Here is a 17,947-nt window from a genome sequence, read left to right on the forward strand (position 1 = left end):
TTGTGTAAGCTTCGAAAAACCTGACTGGGTGATTTTCTAAAAGATGCATCTTTTTAAATTATAAAAGCAACACATGCTCCCCGCGACGTGTTAAGGAAAACACCGCGTGCGTAGACAGGAGCCCAGAGCTCAGGGGGCAGAGCTGACGGGAGTCGCCGGCCGCGCTCTGAGATCAACGCCCCGCCCAGTTGCCCCAGGCCCCGGACCCCCGGAGCACGGCCCTGACTGCAGTGGCAGCAACAGGTCGCCAGGTGGTGCTGCGGCGCCGGGCTCCGGAGCTTCGTGACTGGAGGGGAGCCACCGCGCGCGGGAGCACGTGATCCGGGTCTCCAGCTCGGGCTCCCGGATCACGTGACGAGGCCCGGAAGCCGCGGGTCCCGGCAGCTGAGGGGGATGGCTGGGGCTCCGCGCTGAGGCGAGGACGGGTGGGCTGCGCCAAGGCGGGAGCCAGAGTCGGAACGGAGCCCGAGCCGGAGCTCGAGCGGTGAGTCCGCGCGCTGACGGGTCGGGGCTGGGGGCGAGTCACCGCCTCAGGCGGGACCCACGTCGCCTTCCTCTGGGGCGCAGCGGATGCTCCGGGTCAGGCACTGACCGGCTTGGGGTGCGGGTCCGAGTCTCCTCGGCTCCGCCGCCTCAGCCGCGGTAAGATGCGGGCACCCCCCCGGGATGAGGCGAACTAGAGGCACTGTCTCCCTTGACCTCCTCTTGCTGTTTGACAGGTGGGGAAACTGAGGTACCGAGGTGCGAAGGGTCACCCAGACGATCAGGCAGGGCTTCTTCCACGCTTCCCAAAGGAGCCCAGTCTCCTCGGGCAAGTCACCGCCCTCTGTGGGAGCCCTGTTGGGGACTTGCGAATAGTGGGTCTTTGGGTCAGAGAATACCAGAACTGGGACCTCCCCCCGCCCTGGGAAGTCATCTGGTGCAACCCCCTTCCAGGACAGTTGGGGAAATAGAGGCTCGGTGCTTGCCTAAGGTCACCCAGTGAGCTAGTGGCATCCCTGCGACTAGAATCCAAGTCTCCCCACGCTCCAGCAGCTGTTCGCTTTTCCCCACACTGCCTCCTGCGGACGACTTGACACGTGAAAAGGCACCGTTTTCCTGTCTTCTCTTCTGGCGCTCCCTTTTTTAGCTCCGCATTCTCCATCTCTCGGATTGGCTTGGCTCTGGGTGTGGTTCCCTGTTTCAGTGTTCAGGATTTTTTCTGCAGCCTCATCATTCTGTAGGTTTTCCTTATACCGTCCTGCAATTTTGTGTAAATGGTGCTGAAATATGAAAAAAGGAATTGGGAATATGCTCCTGGGAGGGTAGGTGGCTGGCTCCCAGCAGGGGTTGTGGAGAGCCCTGGCATTAACTTGAAGAATGTAAAGCCCTGGGCTGTAGTTTTTCAGTAACTTGTCTCATTTGGGGAATGTTGGTTATTTGGATGCAGTCATTTGAGGCTTGCTGAAATGAGATAGCAGCATGGGGTAATGGAAGGAACCGAGATTGGGGAATTGGTGGATTTTGTTCTAACTCTGACACTTGCTTTGCAGCCTTGGGTGACTCCCATCCTGGAGTGGGTTTAGGTTTCCCAGCCTGTACAGTGATGGATCCCTAAGGACGTTTTCTGCTCTGACATTCTGTGCATCTAGCTCTGTTTGTCTTCTAATCCGAGTGAGTTTTCCCCTGTGTACATTACTGTCGCCTTGCGACGAGGGTTAATCCAGTTGTCCAGGAAGCAGTCTCCTTACTTCACGTATTTCTAGGTTACCATGAAATCCTCCTCTGTCTTCTTATCTCTATATTAAGTTCAATCTAAATGTTGACAGCTGAAAATTATTTTGACTGTCTCTAATTACTTTAAACATGATCAAGGCCCTCTTGACTCTTGTCGAGAGCCTAGTCTACAGTAATTAACTTGTACATTTAGAGTATGTTTTCTTTAAAGATGTTTTTGTGGAGGAAGTAAAGGGACACAAAGGATGGTCTTTTGCTCTGAGTTTGAGACTGTGGGGTGGAGGCTGTATGAAGAAGAGGCTGTTATGATGCCGGTATTAAGTCTCTCTTCTTTTGTTTTCTGATTGTGCCATTTATAATGACCTGCTGTTGAGTCCTTATTTTCCCTTTAAACCATGTAGCTGTTCATTCAGCCTCATCTCTCTGGCAGCTTGAAGTGCTCAGAGCTGTCTTTTGTCTATTTTAAAGGCAGATTCTGTTTCTTCTGCAATATTCCAGAGAATACGACAAGGACCAATGGATGCAAGTCCCAAAAGGGGAGTGGTTTTTGGGTGAGCATAAGAACTTTCAAAGAATAAGAGCTCTTTCATGTTGCAGCAAGGAGCATGGAGGTCCATGTCACTGGAGATAATTGTCGTTGGGCAGTTGCTTTTGGAAATGGTATAGATTACATTATTGTGTTGGATAGAGCTATGGACTAGATAAAGTTTGAGGTTTTCTTCCAACTCAGGAGTTCCGTGAAATTCTAGGACTGGACTTGTTAGCATGTAGACTGTGAAGTAGAGTGGGTGTCCACTTCTGTGACTGCTTTATTTTTCCCCTTGCCTCAGACAACTACTTTCTCTTATGTTAAGTACTCTTGTTGTTGTTGTTTTTAATTCCTCCTCCTTTCTCCAGGGAGTGTCTCGATTCTTCAAATGCTTGCTCTCTCTTCCAAGGTCAGATGCTGAAGAGTCATTGTGCTGTTAATGATACATTTCTTCTTTCCACCGTGACCGGAAAGCAAGATCCTAGAACTGGGCTGAGTGAATGGACTTTGGTTTCTACTTGGCTGGCGTAGCTCTGATAACCCCTTCCAGAAGTCTGTGACTGACTGACCACTAACACGTAGGCTAGCTTTTCTCTTTGTTCCGCAGAGGAGACTCACACTGAGCCTTTTTACCTCAACGTAGGCCTTGGAGGAATCCTGATCTTCCCTCCTTAAAGCCTTACTGGATCTAAGCACACAAAGCTAGCTCTGTTTTATGTGTGTGGGGTCCCATGGATGAGACATTTTGAATGTGTCAAAACAGAAACCACATGATGTTGCATTTGGTGCCATCTCTTCTTTTATCTCCCAAATATTTCTCTTGGAAGCCTTGACACCCAGGGCCAGTTCTCAATGGCCCTCTCTAGTAGGAAATACTCCTCTGTGCTTCCCTATTCCGTGGAATGTGTCTATCTGTGTTACTGGGATGCTCATGGCACATAGACCACCATTTCCAAGGTGGAGACCTAGCTCAGCTCTCTAGGGTGATGAAATGGAGAAGAACTGCAGAACTGCAAGTTTGCATAGTGAACTTTCTGACTTCCTGCTCTTGAACTTCTCTATGGTGATAATTGCATCTAGCTCTGAACTCATGTACTTTTTATTATGCAGAATTCTTCCTGCACACCTGATCTTGCCCCTGTCTTGTTCCAAGGGAGATTGCAGGGAGGATAGATAATTTATGGTGTGATAGAAACATGGACTGAGAATCTGGTATGTTGTATTCTTATCCCACATCTTTAACCAGCTGGGCCTTGGTTTTCTCACCTTTGAATGAGAAGCTGGGGCTTTAGATCTTCTGTAGGTCATGCCTGGTCCTAACGTTAGTGGTTTTTATGATTGTGAGTAAAAAGTGAGCGTGTTTGTCTCATCAGCCCCTCCTGTGGAGAGCCTGCTGAGGTCAGCAGCTGCTTTGCGGCTGCCCTCTCACCAGACTCTTTTCTGCAGGAGTCAAATTATGGAATGTACTTCTGTGGTAGGTTAAATGGAGTTTTATCTGATGCCGTTTAAAAACAAATCTTGTGGAAATTAGAAATTTTCACTTTCCTCCTTGTAGACCACACATAGCAACACAGTCTGTGTCCTTGTTCATGACTTTGGAATTCCAGCAATAGAGAAGAGAAAAATGCATCTAGAGAATTTGCTGTTTCTCTGGGTTCCAAAGTCTAACCCAATGTAATTGTTTCAGAATAATGGGTGGCACTTGTAGTCTGCAAATATCACCAATCCATGAACTCTGGTAGGAGGTGAGGCCTGGCATGTACCTATCATAATAAGATCATATGTATTTTTCTAGTGCCTAGTATAAATCCACCTGTAATCAAGATCATTTAGGAAGCTGGTTAAAAATAAAAATGCTCAGAGTGAATCAGATTGGGCTGAGAAGTCTGTTTGGTTTTTTTAAGCGGTTTTATTGAGATATAATTCACATGGCATGGCATACAGTTCAGCCATTTAAAATGTACAATTCAGTGGTTTTTAGTATATTCACAGAGGAGTGTGACTATCACCAAAATCAATTTTAGAACCTTTCCATCACCCCAAAAGAAACTGTTCTTAGGTGTCACCTGCTAATTCCCTACCCCAAACCCTAGGCAACTACTACTCTGTTTTGTGTTCTGGACTTTCATATGAACAAAATCGTATAATATATGGTGCTCTGTGACTGACTTTTTTTGATTAGAATAATATTTTCAAGGTTCACCCATGTGGCCCCATGTATCAGTATTTAATTTCTTTTTATTGCTAAGTAATATTTTATCAATATACCACGTTTCATTTATCCATTCATCAGGTTTGTTTTTACATTTTGGCTCTTAGGAATAATGCTGCTGTGAACATTTGTGTACCACGTTTTTCTGTGGACATACATTTTCATTTCAGGATATACCTAGGAGTAGAGTTGCTGGGTCATATGGTAAGTATGTTTTGAGGAACTGCAAGACTGTTGTCCATAGTGGCTGCACCATTTTACATTCCCACCAACTGTGTTAGAGTGTTCTCATTTCTCCACAGCTTCACCAGTATTTATTATTATCTGTCTTGGATTTTAGCCATCTTGATGGATATGAAGTAGTTTTGATTTGCATTTACCTGATGGCTAATGATATTGGGTATCTTTTCGTGTGATTATTGGACATTTTGACATCTTTGGCAAAATGATTATTCAGATGCTTTGCCTATTTTTTAATTGGATTGACTTTTTATTATTGAGTTGTAATAGTTCTTTATATTTTCTGGATATAAGTCTCTTCTCAGAAATATGATTTGCAGAAATTTTCTCCCATTGTGTGGGTTTTCACTCTCCTGATGGTGTCCTTTGAGGCACAAACATTTTTAATTTCGATAATCTCTAATTTACCTATTTTTTTCTTATTTTTGCTTGCGCCTTTTCTGTCATATGTAAGAAACCATTACGTAATCCGAGGTCATGAAGATTTATGCTTATGTTTTTTCCTAAGAGTTTTATAGTTTAACTCCTGTGTTTAGGTCTTGGATCCATTTTGAGTTAATTTTTGCCTATGGTGTGAGGTAGAGTTCCAACTTCATTCTTTGTATATGAATATCCAGTAGTCCCAGCATGATTTGTTGAAAAGACAGTTCGTTCCCCATTGAATTATCTTGTCACCCTTGTCAAAAATCAGTTGACCCATAGATGTGAGGGTTTATTTCTGGACTCTCAATTCTGTTCCATTGATCTATGTGTCTATCCTTATGCTAGTACCATATCGTCTTGATTACTATAGTTTTGTACTGAGTTTTGAAATTGGGAAGTCCTCCAACTTTGTTCTTCTTTTCCAAAATTGTTTTGGCTAATGTGAGCCTCTTGAATTTCCACGTGAATTTTTAGACTCAGCATGTCAATTTCTGCAAAAAAGCAACTGGGATTTGGATAGGAATTCAGCCGAATCTGTAGGTCAGTTTGGGGAATATTGCCATCTTAACAACATTGAATCTTCTAATTCGTGAACATTGGGATATTTTTTCAATTTTTTAGGCCTTTAATTTCTTTCAACAATATTTCATAGTTTTCATGTGCAAGTCTTACACATGCTTGGTTTAAATTTATTCCTAAGAATTTTATTCTTTTTGACACTATTATAAACAGAACTGTTTTCTCAATTTAATTTTCAGATTGTTCATTGTAAGTGCATAGAAACAAACTGGTTTTTGTATACTGATCTTGTGTCTTACAACTCTGCTTAATTTACTAATTCTCCTAGTTTTCAGTGGATAATTTTTTATATGTTTACAAGTCACCCTTAAAAGTATTGTTTAGTTTTTGGTGATGAAGCTGAATAGTACTTTAGTAGTGCCTCTCCCTCTCTCCATTCCTTTTTCCTCCCCTGACCTTCCCATATGCCCCCAAAGAGAGCTATAAATATATATAAATAGATTCTCTTTCCCTTGTTGGAATTGTCCTTGTTTATTGTACTGAATTTGGAATAGAAACCAATCAGTAAACTCTTAGATGGTTATTTTGAGAACATTTTATGTATTTTCAAAAGTGAGTAAATATGAGGCTGTTAGGTGGATGAAAGATGCTCAGTTTTTATTTTGCTGGAAATTAAAGAAATGTAAAATAAAACAGTACAAGGAACAACCTGTCCGTTTAAAAGAACAAAAATTAAAATGATAAAAGCCAACATTGGCAAGAGTTATGAAGAAACAGTCATGTCCATATATTGCTAGTGATGCTGTAGGTTAGTTCAACTGTTTGTATGTCAGGAACCATAAAAATGAACTTATTCACCTAGTTCTACGCCAAAGATATGTCTCAAAAATTAAAAACTATTTGTATGAATTCTTAATTAGCTGTGATATAAGAGATTAAAAAAAAGAAAGCATAAGCCTCAAATCAACAGTTGGGAGCTAGTGAAGCAAATAATTATATCAGTATAATGATGGACCATTATATTGCAACAAAACATAATTAGTATGTGTACTGTACAGATTCAAGGAAGGATAGATATGAAATAAGCGGGAAAACCTTAAAATAATGAGGATATTGATAACTAAAAAAATAGGTTATGTAAGAAAAAAGAAAATTTGTTAAGGTTATACATATAGCTGATATTTCAGTGCAATTGTGGTTGAATGTATACTTGAAAAAAAATATTTTTCCACCAAACATGCTTTTCTTAGTTTGTAGTGGTTCACCCTTTTGGGTCTAAATATCTAATAAAAATTTTGACTTTGTGTTGATGGGCCACATGTATAAACTCTCTTCTTTGTCCTCCAGAACCTGAAGGACAAGCTTGTCCTGAATTGTCACATATTATGTCCCTCATGTTAACAGTTAGCAGGTGCTATTAAAATCTCCCACAGGGCAGGACTCACAATTGCACAAGAGATTTGGAAACCAGGTTTCATCAAAGGGAGCCCAGCGCAGGGTGGCCTTGGAGGCCAACACTCAGTGGGGACAGCTAGAGTGCAAGAGAAGGTAGCCTTTGTTGCAGAAAGAGCCACAGAAGGAATTCCAGGAGGGACTGCACCTACTCCCTCTATAGTGCTTGGATCCCTACTTCACAGCTCTGAGAAAGGCCTTCTTCTTGGACTTTCCTAGGAATGGGGAGCACGTTGTCTTCCAGATCAGTCTGTTCCATTGGACAACTCCTTTTGATGAAGATTCTTCCTTGTGTCTAGCCAAAGACCTGCCTCCCTCTACTTTCCACCTACTGATCCTATTTCTGACTCATCTTCGCTGTCCCACAGGACAAGTCTTATCCATAGGACAGCTTTTAAAAGCAGTTTTTATACCTGCCAAGTTGTCATTTCTCAATGTTGAACCTTCTCAGTGCCTCTAGTCATCCCCCCTCAGGCTGGTCTTGAGCCCTGGCTATGCCACAGTTGCTTATTCCCTTACTAGTGTACTGCCTGGAACAGAATACAGTGCACGGCAAAAACAAACGGTGCTATCATCTACCTGCGGTTCTGACGCTTGTGCAACCTAGAATTAGCTGATTTGGCATCTATTATGAAATCATTGACTTCTGTCAAGCTTATCATCAGCTAAAACTCATAAGTAGTGTTATTTTTTTCTTTTCAACATGCATAGAGTTGCCAAGCCACATCTGCCACATCCTGCAGTTGTTTCTCAGACTTTAGATCTATAGATTCTAGCTTCTATTGGAGCAGTTTCTTAGCAATATTCTGCTGGGGGGGTGGATAACTTTTTATACACAATGTAAAGAAGCCTCTTTACAGTATTTGAAATAAATTGAGCGTCTGGGCCAAGTAAGCAATAAAGTGGTTTCTTGGTTGTTGGGAGGGGTAGGGGAACTTGTCAGTCCCTGTATCCTGTCCCTTCTCCCTCAGTAATGTGCAGGATTCATCTGGAAGGCCCTATTCCTCAGACACTTTGGTATGTTGGAAAAGACTAGAAATTAACTGTTGTTTGCCTAGATGATTACATTGGTCGATTCCTGGAGTATTAGTACTAGAGAGATACTGAGAGGTCTTTCAGTTCATTGCCCCTTACCCCTTGCTGCACATTTGGGGGTAAATAAAGAGAACTGTTCCATGTTACTAAGGAAACTGGCGATAAAGTCAGCCTCAGAACCCAGGCCTTCTGACATACATAGACACTGACCTATTAGCTTTGCTTGGATAGCATCTTTCAACTGCTCATGTTAAGATACTTTATAGATATTTTTCCTCCTAGCCCTCTTATGAGTTTAATTGCCCCAGAGCTAGATGACTTCTTTGAATCCTTCCAATATGTGAGTAAATGATGCCCTCTTAGATATTTAACGAAGTCACTCTGCTAGTAAAGCTGGGCAGGATCCTTTCTGGGACTTCCAGAGCCTTTACTTGCTTTCTGCCAGGCACTTTCCCTGTGGGATTATGTGGGTCCACTCTTCGTTACGGTCAGTGGGAGAAAATGAGAGACCCTTAAGGGTCTCTTAAGGGTCAGAGTAGGGCCAGTTTCCAAAGAGTCTCCTGGGACTTGACCTGGGGGAGCACTCAGCACAGAGCTATCCTCTGGCAGCGAGTGTTGGGGGTTGGACAGGATGGAGTGTTTTGATGACTGACAGAGATCCTGCGTCTTCACCAGGTGTCTGAGACAGTGCATCAGACTCACGGTGGGCTTCAGCCGCATGCTGGGGGAGAGCCCGCTTATAGGCAGGCAGTTGTGCCAGTCTGCCAAGTGTCAGGAGGATTTTTATTTGTAATTTTTAAGGTACATGTACTTTTCTTTCCTCACTTGCTTGCAGATTCTTGGGGGGCAGGAAGTTGACTCTGTTTCATTATAATATTCCCTCGTTGCAAGTGGCAGTGCCTTCAGTAGACTTCTAGGTTCAGGCAGGGCAGCAGGATATATGTTTATTGCTTTGCTGCTACCTGCTTTTAGTAGAGCAGGTTCCTTCATCGTTTGGGGGGTTGAGTCTTCATTTGTAAAATGATCAGTTTGGAGTGACTGCTGAGGGCTCTTTTAGCAATAGTGTCTAGGGTTCTGTGGGCTTACAGAACTCCCAAAATGTATCCTTATTGTGTGGCTCAGAGAAGTTGTTGTTCTTCTCTATTCTGCAGTAGCATTACTGAGAAGGTTCACCCTGGAGACAATACCCTCACCATCCTTCCCCAGCACACAACAGAAAGGGTTTCTTTTTTCACGGTCTTTACAAAGTTGGCGAATCCATAAAAATAAAAAAGAAGGGGAGGAGGGGAGGTGTTGAAATGAGGGCCAGTGGTGAGCCCTCTCATGCTCCTGCTCTTCCCTCTGAGCTGCTTGCAATTCTGGTTTATTGCAAGATAAGAGTCCTTGGGCCAGGGGAGGAGGTTCACTGGTGACCTCCAAAGAATACAGGATGGGCCAGAGGTCATGGTGGAGAGAGAGAGGAGGTGATCTGTGGCTCTGGAACCTGGTGGGGAATCTGAGAAGAAATGGATGATATGGAGGGGATTTCTTGAATGCAACAAGGTCCTTTTTCTAATGCATGCAGGAGAAAAATAAGATGCTGCGAGGACTATTCAGGTTCTCATCCTCTGAGAGCTTCACTCTGGGGAAGATGGACATAGATACAATCTAACTGTTGTTCAGTGTTCAAAGAAATCAGCTCAAAGGAGAATATAGTTACTCCCAACCTAAGGAACAGGGAAGGCTTCCTGGAAGCACCTGTCTGCATCTTCCCCCACCCATCCCACGCAGTGCCTCACCTTTGCTCTGTCCAGGTGTGTGGTGGCAAATTTAGAAATTTATGAGTGGGGCACTGAGAAGGTTGGGAGACAGAAGCCAAGTGAGCTCAGCCCGCCCTTGTGTACTTTGCACTTTTCCCATTTCCCTTGGTATCAGGCACTGTCACTGTACTTAACTCATAGTGCAGCTGTCACTGAGCTGCTGTGACAATGGCTGCTTCTGCCCCAGAGCCCACCACAGACTTGGAGCTAAAGGCCCCAGCAACTGGTGGTCTTAGCACTGACCCTGTCCCCCCAGCTACCATGTCCACGCAGAGACTTCGGAATGAGGACTACCATGACTACAGCTCCACGGATGTGAGCCCAGAGGAAAGCCCATCTGAAGGCCTAAACAACTTCTCTTCCCAGGGCTCCTACCAGCGGTTTGGGGAAAGCAACAGCACAACGTGAGTAGCTATTTCTTCTTCCCTCCTGGGTGTGATTGATGTTTTTGTGTTCTGTATTAGTAAGATAGTCTCCCTTAGAGGTATTTTTGCTTCCCCATTTTATCAATTCCCCATTTTAAAAATGGAAGGAAGATATAAAGAGATTGGGTGAGTAACAGCTCTGAGACTTGAGTTCCTTGCTGGCCACTCTCCCTCCCATCTGTTTTATATTCTTTGCTCCTTCCAGCTGTGTTGGTCCCAGAAGGCTGGTGCTGAACATAAGAGAAACTTCTAGAGAGAACATTCTCTTAATTCAGAACCATGGATCATCTATGCTAGAACCGCAAATACCTCCTGGGCTCTATTGGAAGCTTCATTTGCAGGGTCTCACCCAGACCTCTGTCCCCATCACCAAACAGCCAGTTCATTTGGCTGAAGAAGTGGTAAGAGGAAGGAAGGAATAATTTCTCCTGCACTTAAAAAATTCAAGAGGTCGAGGGGTGCTTGGGTGGCTCAGTCAGTTAAGCATCCAACTCTTGATTTTAGCTCTGGGTCATGATCTCAGGGTTGTGAGATAGAGCCTCACATTGGGCTCCACACTGGGCATGGAGCCTGCTTAAGATTCTCTCTTTCCCTCTCCCTCTGCTCCTCCCCTCCCCACTCTCTCTCTTTCCCCCTTCTCTCTTAAAAAAAAAATTCAAGAGGTTGAGAAGATGTCTGCTTTGCATTCCCTAGGGAAGGGTAAGTCTTACCTCTGGAAACTGAATCCCATGACTTATCTGGGTGGAATTTGGCCCCTTCTGGGCCTTTGTTTCCCCAAATGTAAGAGAAAATTAAGAACCCCACTGTGAAGCTATGCTGACTGCTACTGACCCGCTTGACTTAGAAGATTCAGAGGAGGGTTTTCTACCCCTTTGAGTTCTCTGACTCAATCCTGAATCTCAACAGACCCCTGATATTTTCTCTAAATCCCAGCATTCCATCTTTTTTGGCCCTTCTGTTTATTCCCCAAGCTTAACTGTTATCCTCTCTGTGTTCCCTTGTGGGTTGGGTATGACTTATCGAGGGATCCTTTATGTGCTAGACTTATGATGTCCCGTGTGACTGCCCAATCCAACTATTGAAGCTTCTGTTGGAGGTCATTACTGGTGAAGCTCCCACTGGCTGCAGTCTCTCCTAGAGCAGGGCATTTTCTCTTGTGAACTGGGATAGAGCTAGAGGATATGGTATGTCCACATTAACACTAGCTGATTTCTGCTCCTAAAGATTCAGTCTCTATAGCTTATTTCTCATGGGACATGCTTTTGTAGATTCCCCCATTTGCTTACAGTGTTGGCTGATGGGAAAGATGGCATAGAGAACAACTGGCAGCAGTGAGGACCATCTTTCCCCTGTTTTCCCTGACCTGTCCATCCAGTTGGCTTCCCCCAGCCAGAAGGAGCTCCAGGTGCACCCAATGGCATGTGATAGCTTCCCTTCAGAAGTCATACTCATTGTGAAATACTTTTCTGAGCTGCTCTCTCTATAGTTTCCCTTTCTGTTTTTGCTCCTTCTTGTTCTCAGGCATCAGCTTGTCTGTGCAATGCTTGCCATATGGGGTCTAAATTTTCATTTTTAAGGGACCTCTCTGAAGTTCAAAAGCAACCACTAGCAACTTCAGGATGGTAGTTCATAGGTTTTGTATGTATTGAAAGTAATATGTGCCTATTAGCTATTCTGATGATCTTTTTTTCACATTGGGTTATAACTAGTAGTCAACCTAAAATTATTTCTCCTTGCTTGTTAAGATATGAGAAAATCAGGAGATACCTTCCTTGGGCTTGTATTGGGATGTTTTCCAGGGTATGGTTTGTTGTGAGGGCCCATCCTGCCCTAATACTGTGGTATACGGGTCAAGGAAAGCCCATCTGTAAATGAGGTCAGGTATCACAAGTGACCTAGGGAAAGTACTCCCTTGGACTTGGAGGGTTGGTTGAGTACTTGCCTGGAGCCCGGATCCACATAAGCATTTATGTGTAGAAAACGTGCCAGGTGTATTTCAGGTGTAAGCTGATTCAGGTGACCGTGTTAGCTCTCGTGAATCTCTGATATGTCAGAGTGTTAAGAGATAAGCTTTTGAGCTGGATTTCTTGTCTACTGTGCCTTGCCCCACCCTGTTATCTACTTTGCAAAGGAGCAAAGAATGCAGAACAGAGTACAAGGAACAAAATACAAGGAATAAAGTACATGCATGCGCATAACAGGCTCTTCTAAGGGTTAGAGGTTCAGTGAAAGTCTCTATTCGAGGGTGCAAATAGGAACTCCAGACACATCTATAATGGTGTGTTTAGTGAGGTTATTTCCTAACACTTGATATTGTCAAGCTATTGACTGCTTTGACAACAGCCTCATTTTATTCTATTGGGCAAGTTTTTCTTATTGTTGCCCTGTTGGGTCACGTTATACCAGCTGTTGATTGAGCTTTGGTACTTTTTCCCCGAGCTGGCAGGCTGAGAAACCAGTTAACTGAAACTGGCTTTCTCTAGGTTATCTAGGGCAGCCGTTTGCAAAGTGTGGTCTTCAGATCCTTTGGGGTTTCCGAGACCATTTCAAGAAGTCTGTGAAATTGAAGCTATTTTCATAATAATGCTAAGATGTTATTTGTCTTTCACTGTGTTGACATTTACACGGATGGGTCAGCAGCAGTGGTGGGTAAAATTGCTGGTACAATAGCATAAACTGGGGCAGCGCCACCAACTTACGCTGGTCATCATCTTTTTTTGCTGCCACGCGTGTACAAAGAATCAGCCAGTTTCACTTAAGCAGGTCCTTGGTGAAGCAGTCAAATTACTCATTTTATTACTTAATGCTTCAGTACAGGGTTTTAAGTAATCTGCGTGACCAAATGGGAAGTAGACATGAAATACTTCTGCGTACCAAATATGATACTTGTCGCAAGGACAAGACCTTGAGTGATTATTGGAATTGTGAACTGAACTAGCTGCTTTTTTTTTCGTAGAACACTATTTTTGCTAGGAAGAACTAGTGAACAATAGGTTATTCAGACCTGAGTATTTGACAGTACTGAGTACTTCATTTCTTGAAAATGAAAGGAATGAGACCATCACCTCAAGAAAAACAGTCAGTGGTATTTGTTGCCCACAATAAAATTTGAGCTTTCAAACAAAACTAGAAGAAAACTAGTATCCAGCACTGTGAGCTTGACACCTTCCCTCTACTTAAAGACTTCTGATAAGATCAGTGATATGAATAAATGTGATTTTTTTCAGATATTGTATAATGAAACGTGCCAGCATTTGGAAGATCTGCATAATTCAGGGAACCAGTATCTTCCAAATGGCCAGTGTGATACTAGAAAATTGTGCATGAGGGGCGCCTGGGTGGCTCAGTCGTTAAGCATCTGCCTTCAGCTCAGGGCGTGATCCCAGGGTCCTGGGATCGAGCCCCACATCGGCTCCTCCGCTAGGAGCCTGCTTCTTTCTCTCCCATCCCCCTGCTTGTGTTCCCTCTCTCACCAGCTGTCTCTCTCTCTCTGTCAAATAAATAAATAAATCTTTAAAAAAAAAGAAAGAAAGAAAATTGTGCATGAGTAAAAGATCCATTTGAAGGCAAGATCACAAGTATGTTTTAATGTGATAGGATATCGGAAAGTTCAGACTGCACATCATCACTAACTTCTAAGAAACAGCCTGTGTCGAATTTCAATGTAGTATCAAAGGAAAATTACAATTGTCTAAAGAGACTATTAAAACACGTTCCTACTGCATGTCTGTATGAGGACAGATTTTCTTCATGTACTTCAACCAAAACAACATATCACAACAAATTGAATGCAGAAGTAGATAATCCTGCTGTCAAGGAAGACATTAAACAGGTTTGCAGAAAAAGTAAATTAGCGCCAGTTTTTATTTTGTAAAATAGAATTACTTTTCATTAAAAATCTGTTATTTTAAAAAATAATAACAATTTAAGGGGCGCGTGGGTTGCTCAGTTGGTTAAGTGTCTGTCTTTGGCTTGGGTTGTGATCCCAGCGTCCTGGGATCAAGCCCCTTGTTGGACTCAGTGTTGTACCTGCGTCTCCCTCTCCCTCTGCCCTTCCACCCCTTATGCTCTTTCACTTACTCTCTCTTGCTCTCTCAAATAAATGGATAAAAATCTCTAAAAAATAATAGTTTTTAAAATCCGTTATTTATATTTGCATGTAATTTTGTTATTTTAATTAATTCTTTTAAAAAATTTTTCAATTTTAACTTGCAGTAGGTATCACCAGACATAATTCATATAAGCAAAAGCTATTTGGTATCCTCAATAATTTATAAGTGTATAAAGGGCTTCCAAGATGAAAAAGTGTAAAAACTACTGATTTCGAACATAAACAGAGCTATAGAGATTTTCAAGGTTCCCTTCCTATACACCCCCTAGTTAAGACTTTGTAGTCCATGGAGTTGATTTTGTGATACTCTGTGGTTTTGGGTGATCCAAGCTTGAGGCCATTGATTAAAAAGAATAATGTTGGCCAGTTGCCTAGAATCCTGGTGTTTTAGAGCTGAAGAGACGTTGGAAAGTATGCTGTCCTATCCAGTCCCCTACTCTACAGCTGAGACAAAGGTCCAGACAAGGGAGGGGAATTGTTATACGGGGTTACTGGCAGAGCCAGGGCTAGAAGGGACCTGATCCCCTACAAAACACAGCTCAGAGGCATTTTGGGGAGGCCTCTAGTAGGGAAGTGAGTTTGCTACAATGCTTACCTTTGCCTGAAGTGGATTAAACATTTGCTCAGATAGACATTTGATTGGCCCATCATCCTGCCCATAATCTCTTGGTCACTTGGCTGCTGATAATGGAGGAGTCACCCCTGTACCCTTGCAGTCCTTAAGCTATTTCTTCAGCATAGTCCAGGAGAGTGCTTAGCCTCTTCTCATTTAGATTCAAAGATACTTTCTTGATCCTTCCTGAAAAGCTTGGGAATGGTAAGAAGGTCAAGAGGTTTTCTTCCTGGAGGTAGGAGAAAGGTTACCAAAAGTAAAATTCCATTCCAGAGAGCATAGATAGGTCATATTTATTATGGTCTTTACGAGTTAACACATGTTATTTGCTTTCAGTTTCTACTGAATTGCAGATGTGAAGAAATATATGGAAGCATCATCTAGGAGTGATTTAGGGTATTTGTGCAGAAGAATTTCCACACAGTGCCAGGGGCCAAACCTTGAATGAGTCTGTGATTGGGGGCAAAGTGATGCTGTATTTGACCTGTTTTGTATCCTGGAGGTAACAGGATAGAAAATGTGGCAGATGAGGATACTTCTCTGCTGCCAGTCCTTTGAGGAGTTCCCATTCTCTACAGGATGCTCACCGTCACCCCACCCAAGTGACCACAAAACTGACACACTCCTCTGTGTTGGTGCCCCAAGTCTCTCCCTAGACTTGTGTTCCCAGGCCTTTCTTCCCCACAGGCACACTGGCAAGCTCTGCCTATCCTGCTGGGCTCAGCTTGGTCTCCCCTAGAACCCTCACCTGCCTCCCCCTCCCTGAGCACTGTTCCTGGGCACTTCTTAAGAAGACATCTTTCTATCTGGGTGGTTATTAATGTATCTGCCTTATTTTCATTGAGACATTATTAATTTTTAGAGACTGAGGTCTGTATCTGATTCATATTTACTTCTACCACTGTATTAACACAATGTTTTACATATAACAGTATTTGCTGAGTGAAAAAATGAATGAGGATGCATGAGAGGCTTTATAATTACAGCTTGAGGTGGACAGTCTGTATAACAGGTGAGGGGAAAATCTGTCCTCGAGGTGATAAACTAGGTGACATTTGAAGAGGGCTTCTCCAATCCTAGGACTCTGGCATTTGACTTTTTTTGAATACAAAGTACACCAGGGACTGGCCGATTGTGATACCATATTCCTTTTAATCTGTTTACTTTGCATAGAATTTTCTGTTATGGATTCTAGTCTTCTATTTTTTATTTCCCTCATCCTCTCACACCAGTGTCTGTCCTTCACACTTATGCTTGTCGTCCTCTGTTGCAGTTTTGAATCTGAGTCTTTACAGTGGACAGCTTTGGTGAAACCCGGGCCAGAGCCACTAGGAAAGGATGAAGTGCCTACAGAGAGCCCTGGTGTCCCTCTGTTCTAATCTCCAAAAAGCTGGGGTTCTTGGAGATGCCTCAGGGCACAGAGCTTACAGCTTACAGAGCTTACGGAGGCCACGAGAGGGCTCGGGGGTCAAACTGCCTGGGCTTGCATCCTGGGTTTTGAAATGAAACTCTTTACTGGGTGTGTGACCTTGAGCAAGTGTCTTCTTCCTCATCCATAAAATAAAATGAATACATATCTCATAGGGTTGTTGTTGAAATTGAATGAGATAATGCATGAAAGCACTTAGCACAGTGTTATATGATTAATAAATGTTAGCTATCATTATTGTTAACATGCCCTTCTCTACTTTCTTCCCACTTCAGATGGTTCCAGACTTTGATCCACCTGTTAAAAGGCAACATTGGCACAGGACTCCTGGGGCTGCCTCTGGCAGTGAAAAATGCTGGCATCTTGGTAAGGGTCTGCATTGGCGGAGGGAAGTATCATGACAAATTTTAAGAGATGGTGTGTGTTTTTTTAAATCTATTTCATTTAAAACTTTTAAAAATGGAAAGCTTTTTAAATTCAGCTGAGAAAGAGCAAAATTCAGGTGTTTATTCGCTTAAACATATTTATTGAGGGCCTTCTGTGTGTTGGATGTTGTTCTAGGCTCTGAATATTATTGGTGAATAAAAAAGAGAGAGATTCTTGCCCTCACGGAGCTTACCTTGTGGTGAGGAGGATGTATTCAAAATGTCTATCAATAATATTAACTAATGAATTAGTAACAGAAGTCTGTTAGTTTTCTACGTAGTCCTTCCACACCCCACCGCTAGGAGGCCAACTCTAAAAATTTTACTTTTTCCTTTATGATTCATCCCCTATAACCTATAATCTAAAGCCATTTGGTTTCTCTTAGAACAAGAGATAGCTCAGAGCTGTGGATTGCCCTTAGCTAAGGGCTGTTTTCCCTGATCTGGCATTGCTCTAATGAGAACTTTCCCCTTCCCTCCACCCCTTCACCTGTCTCATCTTCCCAGATCACAGGAGCCTTCTGTTCGGCTGATTTATAGCTGTCTTGGAACAGCCTTATCTTGTGTCATTCTTCTCCATGAGGTTAACTCTTTTGAAGGCATGCTAAGGTTCAGGTGGTGCCCTTCTCACCAGGCTAATCTCCACTATCACATTTCTTTCTCTAGTGCTGTGTCACTGGAAGGTGCCTTAGTAGCATTTTGATCATTCCCAAATCCAGTCTCCCTTGGGCTCACTTCTAATTCTACCTGCTTGTCTCTCTCTCTCTTGTCCGCAACACCTGTCTCCAGATGGGTCCCCTCAGCCTGCTGGTGATAGGCATCGTAGCTGTGCACTGCATGAGTATCCTGGTGAAATGTGCTCACCACTTCTGCCGCAGGTGAGAGCCCTCTGGGCTGCCGAATTGTCCCTTTGGGTTCTGTTACCAGCACTGAAAGAGAGGACTTAGGCAGAACACTCTAAATTCTTTGTGCCAGCCGAAGGTGGCTGCTAATGATTGCAGCAGTCCTTTTCCCTGGTT

General features: G+C 43.3%; 1 protein-coding gene across 5 annotated transcripts in view; it reads left to right on the forward strand.

The window, feature by feature from the left end:
* Window positions 1-336: 336 nt before the first annotated feature.
* Window positions 337-17,947, forward strand: part of SLC36A1 (solute carrier family 36 member 1) — a 138,779-nt gene continuing 121,168 nt past the window's right edge. For 3 of the 5 annotated variants that reach the window (XM_057312275.1, XM_057312276.1, XM_057312277.1), the window contains exons 1-4: window positions 359-484; window positions 10,182-10,329; window positions 16,779-16,869; window positions 17,718-17,806. In XM_057312275.1, the coding sequence (XP_057168258.1) occupies window positions 10,187-10,329; window positions 16,779-16,869; window positions 17,718-17,806 (323 nt within the window). In that variant the 5' untranslated portion in view covers window positions 359-484; window positions 10,182-10,186. Of the gene's footprint in view, window positions 485-504; window positions 1,654-10,181; window positions 10,330-16,778; window positions 16,870-17,717; window positions 17,807-17,947 lie in introns of those variants that run through there. The other 2 variants (XM_026510816.4, XM_044388530.3) reach the window with 2 other exon arrangements.

This window comes from Ursus arctos, unplaced genomic scaffold, assembly GCF_023065955.2.
Source record: "Ursus arctos isolate Adak ecotype North America unplaced genomic scaffold, UrsArc2.0 scaffold_15, whole genome shotgun sequence".
Taxonomy (NCBI): domain Eukaryota; kingdom Metazoa; phylum Chordata; class Mammalia; order Carnivora; family Ursidae; genus Ursus; species Ursus arctos.